The sequence below is a fragment of the Camelus ferus genome, chromosome 4, assembly GCF_009834535.1.
Source record: "Camelus ferus isolate YT-003-E chromosome 4, BCGSAC_Cfer_1.0, whole genome shotgun sequence".
NCBI lineage: Eukaryota > Metazoa > Chordata > Mammalia > Artiodactyla > Camelidae > Camelus > Camelus ferus.
This window is the reverse complement of record NC_045699.1, coordinates 45,009,237-45,031,400: the sequence shown is the minus strand read 5'-3', so window position 1 is coordinate 45,031,400 and position 22,164 is coordinate 45,009,237. Positions and strand designations below refer to the sequence as shown.

Below are 22,164 nucleotides of genomic sequence, written 5' to 3'. Positions count from 1 at the left end.
GGTCTCCCCAATCACTTGATTAACACAACAGCAGTGGTGCTCTTTTGAAATTGGTAAATCTGGGACTCCGTTCAAGATGCCTTTGCCTCTCTTTAAAAAAGATAGGACCTTTCTGGTAGCAGGTGACTTATGACCTTTGGAAGGGGATTTTACAACGTGAACCAATAATTAGGGCCATTTCGTGCCTGATTCATGAAGCTACTGTCAAGCGCAGCATTGGCATTTCGTGGAGGCCCGTCCTCTGTGGTCTAGAATGTGCCCTTGGAGTGAGGGCAGGGAAAGCCAGCCCCCTTAAGTGGTGGATGTACGCCAGACCATTGAAACCCAAAGAAGGGCTTCAGTTTTGAGATAGTGCTGGAAGTACTGAAATGCCCATGTGTTCCAGTGTTTCCCCCCAAAACATAGTGACCTCCAATGGATTTAGAAAAATAAAAAGTTAGGGATTGTTTTTATGAAGCTAAATTCATTTACTTTAAAGGACTTTGCTTTATTCTCAATTTCCTTTTTACCGTTTTTGTTATTGTTCTTTCCTTTAGAAAATGCAGGTGAGGACAGGTGGCAGTTGGATTTCTTATAGTGTTGTGATCCTGTGTCTTTTCACCTCCTTTTTTGTAATTAGAGTTGTCTCTGAAATCCAGAATTCCAGCCCCGAGGACCCACCCTAACTTTCCCATTTTACAGATTGGGAAACTGACAAGGAGTGTGACTTAGCTAATGGTGCCCAGCTGGAGAGAGGAAGGGATTAGAGTTTGGGCCTCAAGCTTCCCATGGAAACTTCTTGATGTGGAAGACATCAGAATCTGCTGTAGAATTTGTGGGGTCCACCCAATACAAAATTAGAATGCGCAGCCCCCTTGTTCAAAAATTACTAATAATTTCAAGATGGCGACAGCAGAGCATTAGTCAAGTCAGAGCCCTGTGTGACTGCAGAGGCCACATGCCCATGAGGCTGGCCCTGAGCATCATAAATGTCAAACTCCCTGAAGCACTGGCATTTTAAAATACCAACCTATAGTACTTAACTCAAGAAATGAAATGCACTGTGCTGTGTCTTTGAAATTCCCTGAAATCCCCACTTAGAGCATTTCCTCTGCTCTCCATAGCCATCTGTGAAGAAGCCTAAGGTTAGAGAAAGAAGCCAGTGGGAGGAACTATAGAGGTGAGGCCTCTTATAAACCTGGAGGAAGGAGGCAGGACAGGGGGTGGTTATCAGGACTTTTTCTGCCATCTCACCCGCTAGTGTTTGCTCTGGTGGCTCCATTATCTCCAGCGAAGGGTGTCATGCATCACTGAGGGCCAGTGGGTCTGGGGTCACCTGTCACAGGAGCCTGGGCCAGGCAGATAACCGGGCTGGTACAAAAGACCAGGGTTCATGGCCACAGCTGTTGGTCAATGCCTTCACTGGACTTTGCTCACTGGATTTTTTTTGGTTTAGGGCAGACCACAGCCCTTCTCTTTGCCCGTTGGCTATGATAGAGGGCACACATCTAACCTCACAGCACATCTGGAAAAAACGAATGGAGGCCTGCTGGAGCCCGTGGGTGGGCAGGCATATGTGCCTTCATGGACATGCACATACATGCATGTCTAGGTGCAGATGCACGTGCTAGGCGTTCATGTATATATTTACTTATTTTATTTACTAAACTCTTAAATAATCCTTATCTTGTGCTGTGTGCATGGTTCTAAGCGTTCAACAAATGTTAAGACACTTAATTCTCATAGCAACCTCATAAGGTAAATCTTAGTACTATTTCCACCTTATAAGTGAGGAAACTGAGGACTGAGAGTAAGTCATGTGACTTGCCTAAGGTCATGCAGCCAGTTAGTGGCCCAGCCAGGAAGCATGCAGGTGCTTCAGTGAAAACTGCTTGTTTCTAATGCCCTAAGCACTAGTGCCCCTTATCGGCATGGATGTCAGGCATCCCCCTGGAGAGAAATGTCCCAAAAGACACTCTGTTGATTCATTAAGTCATTGACTCATCGAGCATTTACTTGGACCCGATTCCATGATTTTGTACAGTCCCCATTGGAGTTGCAAAGCCATTATCTGCCCACAGCCTCGTGAGGGGGGTATGACAGGGAGATTCTTCTTCCCATTTCACAAATGAGGAAACTGAAACTCAAAGGACAGCAGTGATGTGGTCAGGCCTGGGGCCAAGAGGGACAGGAGCCTGGGTCGATCTGATGGGCCCCCATATTGCTTCATTTAGGGGTAAACTACCAGGTGTGAGGCTCTTCCCAGCCCCAGGCAGCCGATGCTGTCAGGCCCCACCAAGTCCCTCCTGCTCGCCAGTCTGCCCTTCTCCAGCTGGCTGGTATCCACATTTCTGCCCAAGGGCTTCACGCAGAACCTGGAATGAGGCAGCCACTTATGAGGCAGGCCAGAGGTTGGGGCCCAAGAGCAGCCTCCAACAGTGATGAGCAGGAGTTAGCTGGTGTCTGGTCCCCAATCCCCTCGCCCTTGGTAAAGTGATTCTGAGCAGTGGGTTGTGTACGGTTTCCCAGTTTCCCTGTGGAGTGGTGCTCGGTTGTCCACCTTGGTAGCTACTGCGTTCCCCTCCGCCGCCCATTTCCTCATCTCTTGTAAGTGTCAGCTCCCAAATAAACTGCTTGCACCTGAGTCCCAGCTTCAGGGTCTGGGGAACCCAGACTAAGGTACCTGGCCTGTGGCATGTCAGAGGTAGGAATAGCATCCTTTTCGAGTTCTCCAGTGCCTTCGGCTGTGCCAACAGAGTGTGCTGGCCATTGTGTTATCCCTTGGTCCATTGACTCAGTCTCCTTCTACCCCTGGAGAAAGGTGTTTTCCTGTGAAGGTGGGAGAGCTCAGGCTCAGAGAAGAGGACATACCCAGAGCCCCACAGCTGATAAGAAGCCAGGAAGCGCTGAAGCTCCAGTCTCTGAATCCAGTACTGCCCTGTACATCCCTGCAGGCCCCAGCTCCTGCCCAGCACACCTTGTGGGGGCTCTGCTGTGCCCCAGGGGCTGGCTGCTGTGTGGAGGGAACCTGCCTCCCAGCAAAGAGCTCATCACCTGGCACATCATAAACATGGAGTATTGAACAAGCCACTGACACCGTTACAGACATATGACATTGCAAAGCTCTGTCCCCAGTAACCTCCCCATACATTAGGAGGGTGCCAAGTACATACAAGAAAAAGTGCTTTGAGGTTCAAGGACAGCTTCTTGGCCTAGAGGACAGCATGTGAGAAAGAGTTAATCAAAGCTTGGTTGCTGGAGGATTCGAGAAGTTGCATTATTTTAAAAAGTGAATCACCATTTATTGAGCACCGACTATTAAGCTGAATATAATTGGAAACCCTCAGATACAGTGGTGGTGATGTGGTGGTAATTATGGCCGATGCTCTGTGTCCTCAATAAAAAGCCAGTGACTCTGGGGGTGGGCAGCTATTTGGTGCTGCTCGTGTCTGAAAGGCAGTCGGCCTGGCCTGCCTTGAGGCTCCCATGTTGGAAATGTGCATGACTCATCCTAATGGGCCTCATTCAGAGAGAAGACCCTTGGCTTAGTAAGAGTCCTGCACGACTGTTGCTGATTATTGAAATGCACTGTGCCAGCCCGAGCCCTCTCTCCCCTTAATCTCGGCCCTGAGCACAGAGCACATGCTGGTGGGAAGGCCACTCCTGCTCACTCCTGGGCCCTGCATAGGGCTCAGAGGTCCAATTTCCAGAGGTGCTGCAGCCCTCAGGAAAGGCCTTGGTTTCTAGGTGCTGTGTTTTTGCTTCACATACTTTTCCTGTGAGTCCACTGGAGAAGTTGTTCTTACTAGACAGAGCCTCCTATTACCGTGAGAAAGCCTCACGGGCATTCCCAATTGTTTCCTGGGAAGGGAGTTGCAGGTGGGATGGAAAAACGACTCAAATTCAGCTGTTTAAAACCCGTTTTGGAAATAGGCAGGCTGTAAATATATATGTAGGTTACCAAATGACAGGTTCTTGTGCGGCTGGAATTTGGTAGGAGTCCGGTTTTGTCACCCTGCTAATAAGCATTCTATTCCTGGATATCTGGGTGACCTCCACAGGACCCTGGATGACCTCCACAGGACCCTTCCCCTTCCCTGGCCTTGGTTTCCTCCTCAGTAAGAGGAGAAAATCCATCAGGTTGGATGATGGGTTGAGATGATGATAATTGCGTGATAATTGCAACTGATGTTTCTTGGGCTCTTGCTGTGTGCCGGGCCCTTTCTAAGTGCATCACTCAGAATGGCTCATTGAGTCCTCATCCCATTGTCATTGTATAGATGAAGAAGCTCCGGCACAGAGAGGTAACTGACTTTCAGATCCTGATGCGACAGTCTCCTATCCTTCCAGCCCTGAGTGCCGTGCAAGGGAAAGAAAAAGATCTCGGTCTTACCCTTCATGTCCCAGGTCTGATCTGCGAGCACTTTCTAGGGAGTGGCCCCAGACACAGGAGGGCACCTGTACCCCCTTGAGCAGAAAGCTTGGAAAAAGGGACTGTCAGGGGAGGTTGATGGGGTTTGGAGGAGGGCTGGGCAGTGTTGAGCCAGAGCTCCAGGGAGGACGAAGGAAGGCCCAGTGGGTGACCCCAGGTGGGCTGAGCCTGGCCTGGCACCCACCTGCCACAGGGAGCTGTGGGTGGGGATGCGGGTGGGGTTGGAGGTCTTTGCAAGAGGAGCTAGGGGGCTTTTCCTGAGGGGTGGATATGTCTGAAATTTTTAGGAAAGATTTCAAGAGAAAAATTGGATAGCCATCCAAGTATTGCAGAAACCTTGTGGACCTGGGAGTGAGGAAACATTTGGTTATCTGTTTATGACATTGACCTTTACTCCCAGGACCTTCTGCTCCCCAGTGGATTCATGCTTTTCAGGCTATGGATAGTGGTGCATATTGGGATTCCAGGTGAGGTTTCCTTTGCACAGATTACACACATAAAAGTTTGAAACCCACAGGGCTAGACTGTCTTCAGGGTCCTTTTAGCTCTGACCTTACCTGTAATGACGCCACAGACCCCCGGGTGCTTCTATCCTTGGGAGGAATGCACTGAATTCTCTATCCATAGCCCTGGCTGAAAGCAGTTAAGAAATTCCAGGATTGAGCTATTTCTGTGTTCAAAATAGAACCTCCCACTGCTTGAGAGACGCTGAGAAGCTGGTCCCTGCCACACAACAGTGAGGTTCTGGGGTAAACAAGGCCGTGCCAGGCTCTGCTCCAGCAGCCTCCCACCTGGAACCCACAGCCTTCTCCACAGGGTGAAACTGAAGGAGGGTGGGGTGTGCAGGTGAGTAGAGGGGAGGCGAGCAAGCAGGGCCCTAGAGGCGCTGACAGAGGCTGTAATTTAGAATGCATTTTTCCCGACAAGTTGGAGCCTGCAGGTGTCTAAGCAAGCAGCTGTGGCCGTGGGAGGGGTAGGACTGGAAAGACCAGTGGAGACCACCGCCTCCTGACATGCGGGCCAGGTAACTGGCTAGTTTGTAAAGAAGCGTTTGCAGTAAAGCACCCAAGCTCTGCACGAAGAAACACATGGCAGCTACTTGAGTACTGACGACTGTCCCAAATGACTGAACCGTGAAGCCAGGTGGGCAAAACACCTGACCGCCATGTATGAAAGTGGGGCCTAGAACTTTGAGGTGACTCTGCATGTCTGAGCCAGACCTTAGAGGAGAGAAAGGGAACCAGTCCTCAGAGGTCGGTGTGGAAAAACACCCTCCCCACCATCTGATTTCCAGGAGTTTCAGCTGAATGCGTGAATGTAGCTAATTAATCTTGCCCAAATTAATTTTCTTGCCGTGTCAGAAATGATTAATTAGTGCACCTGTAAGGAGAGTTGGTGTATGATGGTCAAAGCCGGGGACAGAACGAGGCAAGCGAGGGCTGCTTGCTTGTGTCTGTCCCTGTACAGCCTGGTTCTGTGGCACCCCCACCCCCCACCCCAGAGACCTGGACACGGGTGGGGACCAGGAGCACCCTGCCGTCTCAGCACACAGAGGTTAGTGGAGGGCCCTGAGGTTCTCTACCTCTTAGCCAGGTGGCCCAACTGGGAGGTGTCTCTTACCATAGCACAAGAGGGGAAAAAAGGATCGTTCACAAGCGTTTTTCCTTTTGTGGTTGAGAAATGTGACAGCTGTTGTCATGCCTAATTGCAGTCAATTTTCTCTGTGTAATCACTGGGCCCTTGATGGGGGTTTCTTCTCAGGTCTTCGTTTTGTCTTCCCCACTAGATTTTCAGCTTCTTGTGGGCAGAGACACCAGCACTTAACTCAATCCTGGGCACCCAGGAGCTGTCACAACAGCCTGTTCTTTATAAACTACTGACACAACCCCAGAACATCTCATTATTTGCTATTCATGACATTCATGTGAAGCTGAGAAAGCAATTTTGCCCCATTTCACAGATGAGTTGCTGAAGCTCAAAGAGACAAAGGAGAGTTACCCAACAAGGGTATAGTAGAGCCAGCTCGGCTCCAGAACTGCCTGGGCTGTTCCTGCTTGGCGCTGTCCTTTCTGGGGCGCCACTTGTCTTTCTGTGTGTTTGCACAGCCCCAGCAGTTGCCACAGCCCACCTGCCACTGTCCAGCTCTGGGGCTTTGGAAACACCACCTGCCTCGGTCATGATGGGGGTTCTGCAAACAGCCACCCACCTAGGCCTTCCCTGAAGCTGAAGTTCTGCTGTGGGGCAGCCAAAGCTGTGCTAAATGTGACAGCACAGACAGGTGTTATCCAGTTAGTCGACTTCTTCCCAAAGCAAACGCCCACCTTAGAGCTTCTGCTTGGACACCAAAATGGCAGAAGCTCCTGTTCACAGGCAGCAAGTCCTTTTATTGGCTGTTGGATGTTCTTCCTGACTCACTAAGCTTGCTTCTGTATAATCTGGGTTCATGCAGAACATCTGTCCACTGCCTCCTCTCTGGGCAGCCCCCAGTCATTGGAAGCCCTTTCCAGACCCCCAAATCCTTGTTTCATTAGCACCATCTCTTGGTTGGCATGGCAGCAGAGCCTCCATCTTGGGGGACATCAGGCCTGCCAGGACCTGTGTCACAGTAGGTCCCAAAGGAAGACCAGGACTCCAGTCTGCCAGTCCCCAGATGGGGGCAGAGGCATGGACCCATCTGGCTGCTGCTACCATCTCATGCCCTGCAAGCTGTTTGCTCACCTTCAAGGAGCCCTCCTGGCTCCTAAAGTGGGGAAGAGGGCCGGGTTGCCTCTGTTCCAGAAGGCTGTGTGGCTCCTGGGTTTCAAGCTGGCAAGCCAAGATGAAGTGCCCAAGGCTGTCCCTTCATAATACCCCCGCCCAGCTTGCCCTGCTGCCCCGCACAGCGAGATAGCCAGTTATACACCGTCCCGTATTTTCAGTTGCGTATGATGAATTGCGATAGAGTCAGCACTCGCTGCCTTGCCTAAGGCTGAGAGAGTACATCTCATTTTAGCTGTTTTTTTTAAAGGAGCTCTAATGCCAGGGGGCTTGGTCATTTAATCTGGGGTTCCTGACCTTTCTGAAATGTGCCCAACACTTTGTGGGCCTATATAAACATAATGGAGGGAGCAACAACTTCATCAGTTACAAGATTCCCAAAGAGATCCATGACCCTCAAACCGTTAAGAAAGCTAACGCAGTCTTAATGGTGAATTGTTAAGGAAATGGCCCGACTGGAACCATGTAGAACTTTCCCAGGTGTGTCCATATGCATTTTGCTTTGGAGGGGAGCAGAAAGAAGTCATGGGCCTGGAAAGGACCCAAGACCTCATGGGGTGCTGCCCCCTCACTTTCCAGGGCAAGGAGAACAGCCTAGAGTTGGGGAGACTTGTCTTGCCTCATCCAGCAAGTGGCTAAGCTGGAGCCAGTTCCCACAGACAGTAGAGCACAGGAAGGTGAATGGGGCAGTGGAGACAGTGTGGGCCACGCACTCGTGGAAGGTGGCGACTGCTTCTCCTTGTGTCCCTCCTTTTTAGCAAGTTTGAGTGATTTTAGCAGGGGTGCCTGTGCATTTCAGCAGTGTCTCTTCTCCACAGTCCTGCCAGCCCTCCCTGGAGTGATCTTCCTAGAGAGTTTGCTGAGAGCCAGGTAGTTTTGGCTTGAAAGGGTCTGTGCTTCTAAACAGATTGCCTTGCACGTGTTCACAGCCAGGACCAGCGTGGGCCTGGGCCTCCCTTGTGGGGCAGGGCAGGGTCTTGCCTCCCCCTGCTCAGGCGTGTTGCTCAATCTGGGCCAGCCCACAAGATTGCACAGAGGATGCCATTACCTCCACGTCTCAGATCCTGGAGATGGACCAATGCCTGTGGGATCATCTCACTCCAGTTTATCCGCAGGGAAGAAAGCAAGAGAGAGCTGCATTTAACACTGACTTCTTGCTTCACATTAACGAACAGGACTGAGAAATACCTGGGAAAATTGAAATTCCAGAGTAATATCTGGAGGTTTAGTTTTTGATTGGTGGGCCAGAGGGCTGGCTCTAGCTTAACATTTCCTAAACTTTACTCATAAGAATCACCCAAGTTGCTTATTAAATATACAAATTATTGGGGCTAGGAATCTGCTTTTTTAAACAAAGGTTCCAGGCCATGCCTATCTTCAGGCAAGTTTGGGAAACAGTTTATCTATCTGTACCAAAAATAACCTGTGAAAAGGAGTACACTTTTAAAAGTTTGGTTTTGTGTATACTACATTAGTAAGGCTTTTTGTTTGTTTGTTTGAAAAATGTGTTAACATTATAGACAAGTTTCCTTTTATTTCTGCTCATTACCTCACTCCCAGTCCCCTCTCCTCCCAGAGGAGATATCAGTCTGAAGTGTCTGTCTCCCTAGACGTTTTCTTTACATTAAATAGAGATACAGGTTTCTGTTTTGTTTTTCATAAATAGGTATCATCTTGTATTTATCATTCTATAACCTGCTTACTTTCCATTCAGAGCTATGTCATGGAGAACTAAGTTAGTGCAGGTAGATACCTATAGAGCAACTGCTTTTTTTTAACCTGCTGCATCATATTCCATAATATGAAACTGGCATGGTTTATTTAGCAGTTCCCCTTTGATGGATATAGCAGGGGCTCGCAGTTTCTCTTTATCACTTGCTCCAGGGAGCATCCTTGCCCATGTCTCCCTGTGCACATTTGGGAATAAGTACTGAAAAGTGAAATCACTGAGTCAACCCATGTGCATTTTTGGATTTTAATGGATTCTGCCCAAAGTTATCCTTCAAAGTGGCTCTGCCAATTCACCCTTCCACCCAGAGCCTGTGGAGAGGATCCAGTGCCCCACACAGGTGCAACTGTCTCACTAAAGTGTGTGGCCATGTAGCCAAGTGATGGCACCCACCTTCCTCTACGTCTTCCCTTGGGGATGAATAGGAAGACTACCTCCTATTACAAAGCTAAATCCCCAGGATAGAAACCCTCAGCCTCAGACTGCTGGAGGGAGGGACCAGTTCCACCCAGCAGAGTGGTGCTAAACAGAAAGGAGGCCAGTGGAGTCGACTCCTAGTCTGCAGCCAGCTCCCAGAGCCTTGTCAGAGAGGTGCTGGGTGTGGTGGAATTCTAGAACCCTCTGGACTGCAATGGGCTATGTACAGGGCAATGGGAGGTTAGAACAGGTCTCTCAAGCCTGTTCCCCCTTCCACCCATTTCACTGCTTTATGAGCCTGTGAAAGTCTTTTAGGGGCACTGGGCTGACCTGGGTTCTCCAGTTTTGTTTGAAAGCAAGAAAAGGCCTGCTTGGGGTTTAGCCATAACCTGGCTTCTTTTTCAGAGATGGGCCAGTATGCCCAACCTAGGAGGCTAAGAAAGCAAAAGAAGATGACTACCAGTTAGGCAGCTGCATTCTGACAGCCCCGTCTTTCTGCTGCTCTGCTCTCTGGTAGACTGGTGGGACTGGTGGCCTGGGTTCCCCTCAGCCCCGCGCCTGCCCTAAGGCAGACAGGCCACACGGAGGGTCCAGTGCCCTGCCAGGTCTTTGCCAATCCAAATCAAAGCAGGGAAAGCTTCTCATGCACCCAGGTGACCCGACCTGCAGTGAAGTCCCGGCTAGCTCCCTTCTGCTTGAATTGTTCAATCAGATTTAAGGGACTTGTCCACTAACTGGGGCATTTTAAAGCAAAGCAAAAGCAACCCCACCAGGAATCCAAGCCCGCTTCTGGAGAAACTCATTCCCTTTCTTTTGATTCAGAAAATCAACAGCCTTCACTCAAGCCCCCTGCCTGGCCATCCTGACTTACAGTGAGCCCTGGGCAGCTTGGACAGTGACCGCACTGCCCAGTGCTCGTGCCTGAGGCCTGGGGCACATCACGCGGCACTGTGATTACACTCCCCACTCAACTCTCCTAACACCTGGTTAAATTTTTACTCCAAAAACCAGGACATGATTTTACAAAAGGTCAGACAACTCAGTGAGTGTTTGCCGAGTTTCACATTGCTCAAACCTCAAATTCCCTCACCTCTACCAACCTCACTTTGAAGTTTGAAAGCAAATTGATTAAATATACATTTTAGGAACCTTCCGATTTGCTTCTTAAACTAACAGAATTTTAAGTTTTTTTTTTTTTAAACGGAAGGATTTTCAACTGTCATCAGGTATAACTGGAACCATATGTCAACGAAGACCAGGGGCTTTTCCTGGTTTTAGGATTTGTAAATTCTTATTGAAACGGAAGTAAGCAGGGCAGGCAGCTGGAGGGCCCTGTGACAGCCGAGCTCAGATCTCATTTTAATTAGAAAATACAGATAGCGCCTGCTGAACCGAAGGCCTCCCAGAGCTCCTGTCCCAGGGCGAACAAAGATTTGGTTTATATCCTGCAAGCCTCTGTGTTTGCAAATTACAGAGCACTTCCGAGAGGAGTTGGAATGTTGATTTCTAGATTACGGAGCCTGCAGCCCAACACCCTCCTCAGCTAATCCCTCCAAATGATTTTACTTTCTTGGGGAAATATTTGCTCCCTTCCTCACTGCAGATTAGAGGGAGGGTATTCATGTTGAAAAGAGACAGTAAGGAAGTCCAGGATGAGAGAAATGAGATTAGATGTCACCCACAGCAGGTTCAGCATTTTCTCCATTGGGCTTCTGGCCCCTTGAACTCCGAGACACAAAACCCTATACCAGATCGGCATCTGAGCTGTTCTGTATGACACTGGTTCACGTGTCTGATTTTCTCTCTAATGCATTCTACAAATGGTTGCATAGAAATAGCATATGAAAGACGTTGCTGGCCCTAGTGCTCCCCCACCCCCATCTTTCCCTGCCTGGTGTCATTTGAGCTCAGTGAGTCTCCAGAAAGGCCACGATTACAACAATGTCAGTACCTGGAAGTTCCCCTGCTGGGACTCAAGAGCCTGACCCACAGCCGCATAGATGCAGTGGAGCGGGGGCAGCGGGGCCGCTCATGCTCAAATGATGGGCGCTCCAGCCTTGGGTCTTTCACTGATGCGTGCCCGCTCTTGTCCCAGGAGCAGTGACTCTGTGTGCTATGCCTCTCGTCACCCCCCCCCCCCCGCCCCAGCCGCACGCCAGTGACAGGGCTGCTGCCTGCTGGCCCTCTGCGGGCATCCCGTTCCTGGCAGCTGGAGGTCACTCGCTCACCCTGCCAGGGCTGCTGCCACAAACTGCCATTTACCCAGCAGACAAAGAGGGTTTTTCCCTTCCCCTGGGTTTACAGGCTCCTCAAATGCCTTACATTCCAAGAGCTGAGAGAGAGCGGAGACTCCTGTGGTTTCTAATTAAACCCACAATTTAAATAACAATTCATGAAACCCCAAGGGTTGAGAGAAATGCTAACCTACCCCCTCCCAAGAGAGGCAGCTGGGTGGCCCTGGCTGGAAGGCTGAGGATTTGCCCTTTGCCAGATGTGTGACCAAAGAGGCAGAAGTCACAGTGAGTTTGTGGTGGAGCAAGTGTGCATTGAAAGGGAACAGGTTTGGCAGGTTCCTGTCCTTTCCCCTTTGGTGAAGGTGCCCCTCTTGAAGGTTAGGAAGTAAGAAATGGGAGGAAAAGTTGCCGTGTTTGCTCAGCCTTCTACTGAGAACTTTCACCCTTCTCCAGGGAAAATGGAACTTTGTCTCTGAAGTGTTCAAATCCCAGATTCCCACACTCTCGGGGAACTCCCCTCACTGCCCCTACTGCCTACCCCCAGGTGACTGTCCTGTTTGTTGTAGAACTTTACTGTTTTCTGGAATACAGGCAAACGAGGAGGCCAGGAAGGGTCCTGGCAGGCAGAGCATCCAGCCGACAGTCTGGGTTGAGCCCTGCCCGCTCTGGAGCCAGTTTCTGCGTCTGTTATAGGAGGGTCTTCCTATGTGTTTCTTCCAGGGCCCTTTCTGGCCCTGGCAGTCTGTCTGTCCATCCATCCCTGAGCTGCTTTTGTGTTCTCACTGGGCCTGTCTGGGGCCACAGTCATCTTTGCAGAGCGTTGATCTCACCAAATTGTTGTCTGATTAGCCAAGGCATGGTTGTGTTCCAGATTTGGGGAAAGTGGAACGCTGGACGTAATTATCTGTAGACAAGCTCTTCTCTGCCTCAGCTGGCACCAGAAGCGTGTCAGCATTTCCAGGCTTTCTGTGAGCTCCTTTCCAAATTTACTCCGTTTCCATTCCATTAAATTGAGCAAATCATATTCCCTGAGGACACTGTCCAGGTTCTTGCCTCTGTGCTTGTCCACTGGGATGCCCTTCTGTTCTCACTTCACTGTGCCAGGAGTGGCCACCCCACACGCCCAGACTCGGGCCTCTCCCTCGAGAGGGAGCACTGCCAGCCTGGGTCCCTTTGTTACCCCTGTGAGAATCAGAGCTCCCTGAGGGTGGGCACCATCTCTGGTTCCTGCTTCTGCCCCTGACTCCTGGCCTGTCTGGCGCAGGCTCAGTTTATATTTGTTGGAGCCAAGCCTGGCTGTGAACAGAAGTGAAGTAGAAAGCCACAGGTGGACTCACCCCTGCCATCTTCTTCCCCGCAGGTGACCATCGCTGATGACTACTCAGATCCCTTTGATGCCAAGAATGATCTCAAAAGCAAAGCAGGAAAGGGGGAGAGTGCCGGCTACATGGAGCCCTACGAGGCCCAGAGGATCATGACAGGTAAGCGGAGCCCGTGGCACAGAGACTTACAACTCAGCAGCTGGGTAGAGGGGTTGCCCCTTCACACCATCCCCTGCCAGCTTCTACAGGGGAAGGTTTGTGCTTTCAAAGTGGTGGTAAGGAGGCAGCGCTCTGTTGAATCTTCACCACAGTATATCTGTTCATGTTTCACCGACCTCAGGAAGACTCTAACAGGGCACACTGACAGTCCAGATACCAGGGTACCAAGTGCAGTTAATAACCAAGATAGGGACACAGAGGAGCAGCTGTGTGGGTTGGGCCCCCCTGACCCCACAGAAGGCAGGGGCATGAGTCAGGGCACAACGTGCTGCAGAGTGTGGATGGGTGGCCCCCAATTTTGAGGCCTCCAGAACACCTGGCCACTTGGTGAAGGGCTGAGGCAGGAAGCAGTTGACCCATAGGGACTTCAGCCGGACTTCTGGAGGGCCACGTCTTGTGCCCTCTCCCATTTTCCTAGTCTCTCCTGGTAAAGCAGCCTCTGGTGGGCAAGAGGCCAACTGCTGAGTGTGTGTTTGGGGCCAGGGACCTAAGGGTGGGGCAGCCTGCTCTCTTCCAGCAACTCAGGGAAGCAGGTCTGCTGGCAGAATCTTCACCTGAGGCCTTCAGTAACGCTCGTTCCCGCTGTCACATCACCTCACCTCCACCCACGTCCCAGGACCTGCACCAGGCTCCATGAAGCAGCCCTGGCCCAGCTCAGCCCTTGGGGCCTTGCCCTCCCTGTAGCTCCCGCCAGTCTTGCACTCAGCGGGCCTCAGCCCAGGTTTAAGGGGGTGGTAGGTCCAGGAGTGATTCTGGGACTCTGACATATTCATAAGTCAGCACAGCAAAGGATCTTTGAGGTCATCAAAACCCAACAGCCTCATCTTACAGATGGGGAAACTGAGGCTAGGAGGGAGGGGGACTTGCCCGAGGACACACAGCAAGTTGGAGACAGACTGGCAAGCATGGCCTGTGCTCAGCAGGCAGTCTTTGGGGTATCTTGCTGAAGGAAGTGTAATGTTATGTTTAATGCTGGGGTCTCTGGGACATGAGAAAATGGCAGAAGCCATTGAATCTGGAGCCCCTGCCAGGTCCCAGGCTCTGTACTAGGCCCTTTGACATACCCCCTCATTAAGCCTTACCGTGTCCCTGCAAAGGAGGTGTTATCTCATTTCACAGGTGAGGGAGACTGAGGACAAGTAGAAGTGAGAGGCTCAGACCTGCATCTATAGAACACGGAGGCAAGGAGCTGAAGGAGGTGGGGCTGGGACACCTGCTGGGAGCCCAGGCTCTGGGGAGTGTCCACCACTGCCTGGCCTCTTTGGAGTGGAGCCAGGCTCCTCCTGGGTGCTGCCGTGAATCTCGGCAGTGAGGAGATGGTTAGCTGGGTGGAATTGTCCTATGGGACTTTGGCTTTTTAATGAGGCACACCCAGGGGTGCCAGGTCCAAGGCAGGGCAGTTGGAGTTCACCAGAAATCTGTTAAGATCTCAGGCTTTCTCTCTCTGAAAAAGCTTTCTTCTATAGCTGCTCTGTGCTTTCTTCCTACCTTGGAGACTATGCCTAAATTTACCCTTTTTCTTTTTTTACCTTTTTTGTTTTTTAAGGAAATAGGTGATTAAACAGGACGTTTTCTGGTTGTGATGACCTTGCGGCAGCTCTCTTTGACTTGGAATTCTTTGTGTGTAACGTCACCGTCACCACAGGACTGATGGCAGGGATGGGGGCTGGGGTGAGCCAGCACGGCATAAATGTTCCAGGAAATAGCTCACTGAGCTGCCTTGAAGCTCCCGGGGGGGGGGGGGGGGGGGGAGAGCAGGATAAGGAGGCGGTGCTGGGGTCAGCAGCGGAGTAGGAGGTGGCACGGAACAAGTTATATTCAATCTCTTAGGGTGATGTTTTTTGCTGCTGTCATATTTATTGTATGTGTGCACTTAGCTTCTAGTAACTGGGCAGGCATCTTTGGTACGGAGAGTAATGTTGCTGGGAAGAGCGTGGCCTCTCTTGTGCTGGTTTGGAAGGAGCCCAGGCTTGAGCCAAGCAGATCCAGGATGGCCACTTGCCACCAAAGTGACCCCTGGGCCTCAGTTCCCCTTGAGAAGCACAGCCTTAGAGTGGGCAGTCAATAGTATTTCCAGCTGCTTTTGGCTGCAAGCTGGCTATCTGACTCTGGCAGCACGTTCTGTGCCTCTGTTTTCACCTGTTTATGGAATGATGGGTCGGTAATAACAGCAGCAGCGTGGAGGCCACTGCTAGTTTCTCTCGTACTTGTTTACGGCACTTGGTGTGACATTGGATCCTCACCATCGCTCTTTGAAGTGTAGGTGCCCATTTTACCAATAAAGAAACTGAGGCACAGAAAGATTAAGTAACTAGTCCAAGGCAACATAGCCAGGTAGTCATTTGGGGGGCTGTCTGCCAAGGCCTTCTTTTAACCGCCGTGCAGGACTTCTTTCAGGGCCTGTCCAGCCCCGGTGCACTCACTGCAGCTTGATTTTCAGGCTCCCCAGCATGGGCAACACGGCCCGTGATTAACTGATGAGGTTTTGTTCTCTGTGTCCTTGGCGCCATGTAGCAGGTGATGGGGAGCTGGTGGGAGGTGTGCTTTTGTGAACAGAGAACTCGGCCCAGCCCACTGGCTGTATGGAGGGCGTGGAGAAGCATGCTTGTTTTCTCAGGGGCTCCTCTGACCCCCTCCCCTCTGTCTGCCTCAACTTAATCTCTCTCCCGGGCTCCTCTTTGTGTCACCCAGAGGAATTAGGCTCTGGCTCCAAAATGGAGGCTCAGCTCTCCATGGAACCTCAGAACCCATGTCTGCCTGGGCCTTACGTTGTGCCCTCATCACCTTTCTCACCCCAGCAGCGGCTCTGGCAATATCTCCATAACACCCTAGGGCTCTATGGAACCCGGTTAGAAAGCTAGTGACCCAGTCCAGCTTTCCTTTTTATAAGTAGGGACACTGAGACTCAAAAAAGTCGTGATTCTTTTGAGAACTTTTTTTAGCCCACCAATTAAATGTGAAGCTGTCTTGTGAGGCAGTGAGTTGCCCATCCCTGGAGGCATCCAAGCAGAGGCAAAACAACCAGCATTGGGAGATGAAGGTAGTTAAGTCTCAGATGCATGGTTGGCTCAAGCGACCTTTCCGGTCTGTGTCAACTCTGAGCTCCAGGATGTCATGATTCACTGTGTCCTGCCCCATCACCCCATCATTAGACACCCAGCACCAGCCCCGTGAAGGGAGCACCTGAGACCAGCTCTGAGTAGGAGAGGATCTGGTTAGCACTGGCAGCTTCCTTTCTCAGTGCCAGCATGACTCGTGCCAACTATTCAGTCCCAGTTCCCCTTTTCATCATCCTTGGCTTATCCCTTGAGGTCAGATTCTGGTCTTGGCCTTTTCCACGTGTAAATGGAAGAGGAAGAATCATACCACTTCTGGGTTTCCTTCCTGCCCCAGTGTCTGTGTAATTGGTGCCCCCATGCCAAACCACCCATTGAGCCAATAGAATTAGCCTCTCCCTAAAGCCCTGCTTTGCAGCCCATTGTTTAATTCTTCCCTGAGTCTTGATCCTGGGGCTTGAGGGGTCCAGATGCACAGAGACCTGCTGATGCGGTGGGAAGGCTGCTGGGCTCCAAGTCAGGCTAACTTGGGTGCCTGGGTGGGTCAGGATGTGTAGCCTCTTGGAGGCCACAGTGTCCTCATTGTAAATAGAGCACGTAACACTGACGTGAGGCTTGGGTAGAAGAACAAGCTTTGCACATGTGTGTGACATTGTTGCTGTTGGGGGTGCAGAGGGCCTGTTTGGTCCTTCACATGGTTTTCTGTGCTGTTAAATCCTCTGGCCAGTCTCCGCTGGGGCCCTTGCCAAGCCCTGCTGTGTTGGAGTCTGGACCATGGAACCTGGGCAGATACCTCCCTTGCCTCCAGGAATATCCATGAAGCAGGGAGACAGGCATGGAACACGGGTAGAGGGGCTGGTTGGTATGCAGAGGTGAGCTGGTGAATCCCCAGGAGTTCAGAGAAGAGACAGCAGCTTCCAGTCTGGGCCATCTGAGTTGGGTGGGAGGTAGGATGGGTGGGGATGAGAGCTGGCAACCAGCAGAGAAAAGAGCTTGAGCAAAGTTACGGAGGCGTGGGAACTCTCTGCTGGAGAGGAGTGGCGGGAGATGAGGCTTCTGATAGGATCCCGACAGGAAAAGCACATGGGGCAAGAGCTTATAAAGACTGATCAGATCATGAGGCCCTAGTTAGCCTAAAGGCACAGAATATTTCTCACCTGGGATCTTTCCTCCCCAGGCCTTCAGCCCCAGGAATTCTCAGAGGTGCCGCAGTGGTGTTGGTGACAGGGACTGGTATTGATGACAGGGACAGTGGTGGTTAGTTTTTTTCAGAGGGCTTTCCTGTATGCCAGGCTCTGCTCCATGATTAGCTCATTTAATCCTCCAAGGAGCCTGTGAGGTCTAGGTATTATGATCAACCCCCCCCCCCCATTTTACAGGTGAGAATACTGAGTCTCAGGTTAATAAATAAGCAGCAAAACCAGGAAAAGCAGTGCCCTCTGGAGCCCTCACCTGCAGCTAAAACTCTCGCGTCCGTCCAGGACTCCCAGAGGATCTGCAGAAGTAACTGGGAATTTTACAGTTACTTTGGCTTCCTTTTCAGGTGTGACTCCTGCCCCTACACCCGGCACAGTCCTGTATAAAATTGTTCAAAGTGTCATCTCACAGGATGAATCACAGAAGCATTAATTGAAAACATTTTCATATAATTTTTAATATGTAAGCAATTATACATTAAAAAGTCCTTAGCATGTTTTTATTATTAAATCAACTTTATAGCATAATAAGAGGAAATTAAAAGAAAGCCATTACACAGAGCCCTGCTGCCCTGGCATGGCCGTTTGTTTGCCTTGCTCACAATTTGCCTTCTGTCCCTTTTAACTCCATGTGCTAGTAGGCACGCTTCTGCTTGAAGCCCAGAGAAGGGCATGAACTGACCAGAGTCACACAGCAGCAAGCCGCAGAGCAAGTCTTCTGACTTTTAACACAGGGCTCCTGGGCTTTGTTTTGAAATGTTTGAAACCTGCCCTTGCACCGCCTGCCTGACAGACAGAAGGCTTGGTCGTGGACTGTGCTGAGTTCCCTGGCTGGTCTATCATTTACCAGAATGACTTACCTACCGGACAGGAAGCAGATAATCAAGTGTAAATAGATTTTGTATTAGTCACCTGATGACTTTCCTGTTCTTGAGAAACAGTACAGCTCACACGCCCAGCCCGTTGGTGCTCACCTGCTGAGCTCCGGGCTCAGGGAGGCCAGGCAGGGATGGGAGCTGCCTAGGAGGGGAGCAGGAAGCCAAGGTTTCCATGGTGACCAATGGGCCCACACTGGTAGTCGCTTTCTCACCCCACACACCCTTTTGACCCTTGACACTGAGCTTGTTCAGCTTTTCAGGAAAGTTGCAGCAGGATTAGGACAGGCCACAGAAAGCTGACAGTCATAGACGGTACCCCTGCTATGGGCCAGACCCTGGCCTCTGTCACATGGGGACCCCTTGTCGCCTGGGGGAGATGAAGTAAGAGCTCAGTAAATAATTTTTGAATGTTTGAGGCTATTATTAATTCCAGGGACCCAGGGCTGACAGACAGACATGCTGAGGCCCCCTCAGGAGCCCAGAGACATCCTGTCTACCTCTGAAGAGTGCCAGATCTGAAAAGTTTGAGTTTAAGCAATTGCTAAATGGGTAGGGATGTAGGGAAAGAGCTGGCTTGGCCTCTGGGTGGGAGTTGGGTGGGAGTTGGGTTGGAGTCGGGCAGGAGACCCTTGGAGCTTTGCTCCATCTTGGAGACCAGTTCTGTCCCTACGCTGGGGCACTGCCTGGCGAGGTCCACTTGTGCCTCTTCTCCCTGCTCCCTCCTGGCTGAGAGCTCCTTGAAGGAGGGGACTGGGTCTTACTGTCCTCATGTCTCCTCTGGCTGAGTACATATTCACCAATTGAATGAATGAGCCCAGGAATACAAGTCTATATGGAAAATGAATGAACAAAAAGGAAGTGAACAGTAAACAATTATTTGCTGTAAACAACTTTTCCCATTTTGCAAGACACGCCTGCCTAGAGTCATAGGACCTGAATCAGGGAACAAAGTGCAATATGTTCGTTCAGTGGATGGGTGTTTGCGATTCATTGGATGGATCTGATCTCCACCGTGTGCTGGCATCATTCGGGGCTGAGCAGTGAACAAAGCAGAGTCCCCGTTCTTGTGAAGCTTTCACTCTGGGTGCAGAATCAAAGAGGAGTGTTATGTAACTGTGATTCCCATAAACTAATTTCTGGGAACTCTGGTGTGGGGAGGTCTGTATCCCAGACACTCCACAGCCTCTGATCACTACAGCTCAAGGGCTTTCTCAAAAGTCAAGAGCAGAGTGGAGACTTGTCCCCAGAGCCCTGGCCACCTTCAGGACATAGTATGGCCTCATTTCTGTCTTCAGAGTTTGAGGGGCACAGCTCTGGCCCAGCGACTGCAGCTACATTCTTCTCTCTTTTTGGCTTTGGTGCAGGAGCGCAGACTCTGGGGTTGTCATGGATTTTCCCAGAGCAGCAAGCACCATCCTGTGTGCTGGCACCAGCCTCGTAGGTATGAGGGCCCAGGATGCTGACTGGGATATCCTGCTGAGCACTTGGCAGTGAGGGCCCAGATGCCCAGGACTGCGGCCCCTAGCTCCTTCTCTTTCCTGGCAGCTGTGAGAGAAAAGGGCATCCTCCCAAAGGTAGAAATGAAGGAATAGGAATATGAAATAGAGGAGCTCACTTCCCCATTTACCCCTTGCCCTTCAGAATCCGAGAGAGACATTAAAAGATCTGAAGGCACAGAAACTGATGGAAATGCCTGTCCAGAAGTAGACTCAAGTCTGTCAGCAGCAAAGCTGCAGGCATCCTCTGCCTACCCACCAGAGCCTTGTGTGTGAGCAGAGCATGGAGGCTGTGGGGAAGCACGACCTGTCCTGAGCCGGTTAGGAAGTTGTTTAGGAAGTCGCACCGCTTGGGTGCAGAGGATGTATTAGAGCAAACAAGCAGGAGGCGGGGAGACTGGTTCTGTGGTTCTGTGGCTACAATAGTCATCTAGGCCAGGGGCGTGAGACCGGAGCCAGGGTACTGTAGGGTGCTGCAGCCAGGAGTGGGTGGGTGGGGCGGAAGAGCTTGCAAGCCTTGGGGTGCAGTGGGTAGGAGGGAGGGAGGAGCTGGGATCCTGGTGAGTGGGAGGATGAGTGTCAGTTACGATGGGGACTGTCCTATCTGAGAAGAGGAAGGAAGGTTCTTGGGGGAGGATTCAGTGGGTTCAGACTTGGCATCATTGCATTCATGTGTTCAGAGGAGGGCTCCTGGGCTCTAGTGGCATTGGGGCCACCCTGGGGGGTGGCACTGGGGAGGAGCTGGTTTGCAAGGGTGAGCAGGAAGACTGCCTGCCGCAGTTTCTGCCCCTCCAGAAGCCCTGAAGAGGGAGATTTGGTGATTTGCCCCACACCCTATTATTTGACTAATTAATTAGTGCCCTCCTCTAACTAGGGCTCAGGCTGGCTTTCTGGAAATTTATAATGATGACAGAGGGCTGTATTTAAAGGACATCTTTTACAGATTATGCCAGAATATCCCTAAGGCTCTGAGAGGAAGCAGTGTCATTATTTCCATTTTGCAGATGAGAAAGCTGAGTCTTGGAAGCTAACTGGAACCGAGTCCAATTTCAGGCCCCCCTCTCCCTGTGGGATCAGTGCCTGGCTGTGCAAGGGAGGGATGCTGAGTAACAATGGGTTTGCTTTTTTTTTTAATGTGGCCTTTCCATCCATGGGGTAACTTGACAGGTGCCTGAAGCCCAGTCCTCCTCCTCCTCCTCCTCCTCCTCCTCCCCCTCCCTCTCCTCGGTCGTCCTGCCTTTCAGCTCTTTCACCTGGCGTGGTGTCCAAGGAGTGCTCTGCCTCCTTTTCAGTCCTTTTCTGAAACTGGCAATGTGAGCATAAATAAATAAAATGCCACTTTCTCTCCCTTCCAGAATACAGGCTTCTAATCGTACTTGGTGACCTAAAAATTGACGCACTGGAGAAGGGTCGCCTCCTGGGGCCCAGGCTTCACTGTGGGTCCTCCCTGGTCTAGCTCTGCAGTCACTCTTTGTGCAATCACGCTGATACATCACTTGCCACACTGCCTTGTGATTTACCTTTTGGGTTGGTGGCCCCTGGAGGGCAGGGACCACAGGGCTTGGAACTCTTGCCCTCAGACTGTCAGTGCCCAGTGTTTGCGATACTGGCCTGGAAATTTCCAGTGAAGAATGTCCCCAGGTGGAGTGTTTTGGAATGATCGGTAAACTCTTCCCCCAGGGTTATAGGCTTTCAGGTTCCAAGCTGGGTGTCGAGTCCCCAGCTGGCTCAGCCCTCGGTCCTGGCCAGGGGTCTCCATGTCCCTCTCTCTGATCCTGGGCTCAGCCCGCTGCCTGCATCTGTGTAAGTTCACTTCCATCGCCAGGTCTGGTGTCTCCATGCGGCAACAGGCACATACACTCATGTTCCTGAGCCCCAACCACAGAGCCCTCCAGATTGGGGGTCCTTTCAAGTCTGCATTGCCCTTCTTGGCCCCTGGTGTCTCTGGCTCCCCCTCTAGCTGGGTGCCCGAGTGTCTGGGCCCTCGTCTCCCTCACTGACCAGCCTTCCTCAGGCTTCTCTTCAGCACCAGCGTCCCGCCTGCCGAAGCTGGCACTCCTCTGGCCCGACCCACAACCTCCCCAGCCAGCAGGCCTGGCACAGTGCAGGGTGGGGAGAGAGTCTGCTTCCGTCCATCTCTTCTTCAGTGGGCTCCAACTCTGCCTTTGTTCAAGCTCTCCCTTGCCTTCTAACCCCAGCCTGGCCTGCCAGCTTCCTTCAAAGCCACCAACCAGCTTCTTTCCCTAAACTCCCACAGTTTTAACTTAGAACTGACCAGTCTGCATCCAGTCAGGACCCTTGCCCTTCAGAGCTCTCTCCTCAGTCCCCTTAAGGCCCAGGGAGGCAGTACATGGGGTTGTTTCCATTTTACTGGTGAGAAAGCAGGAGCAGAGGCTGGAGCAAGTGCCAGCGGCCACAAGGAGGGTTTCTGGCATCCTGGGAGCTGTGT

The 22,164-nt window shown here is 51.3% G+C and overlaps 1 protein-coding gene across 1 annotated transcript in view; it reads left to right on the top strand.

The window, feature by feature from the left end:
* The window catches only part of SHB (SH2 domain containing adaptor protein B), a 125,945-nt gene that overhangs the window by 33,891 nt on the left and 69,890 nt on the right, over window positions 1-22,164 (top strand). The window contains exon 2 of the mRNA XM_006187784.3: window positions 12,909-13,029. Coding sequence (XP_006187846.3) covers window positions 12,909-13,029 — 121 coding nt within the window. The remainder of the gene's footprint in view (window positions 1-12,908; window positions 13,030-22,164) is intronic.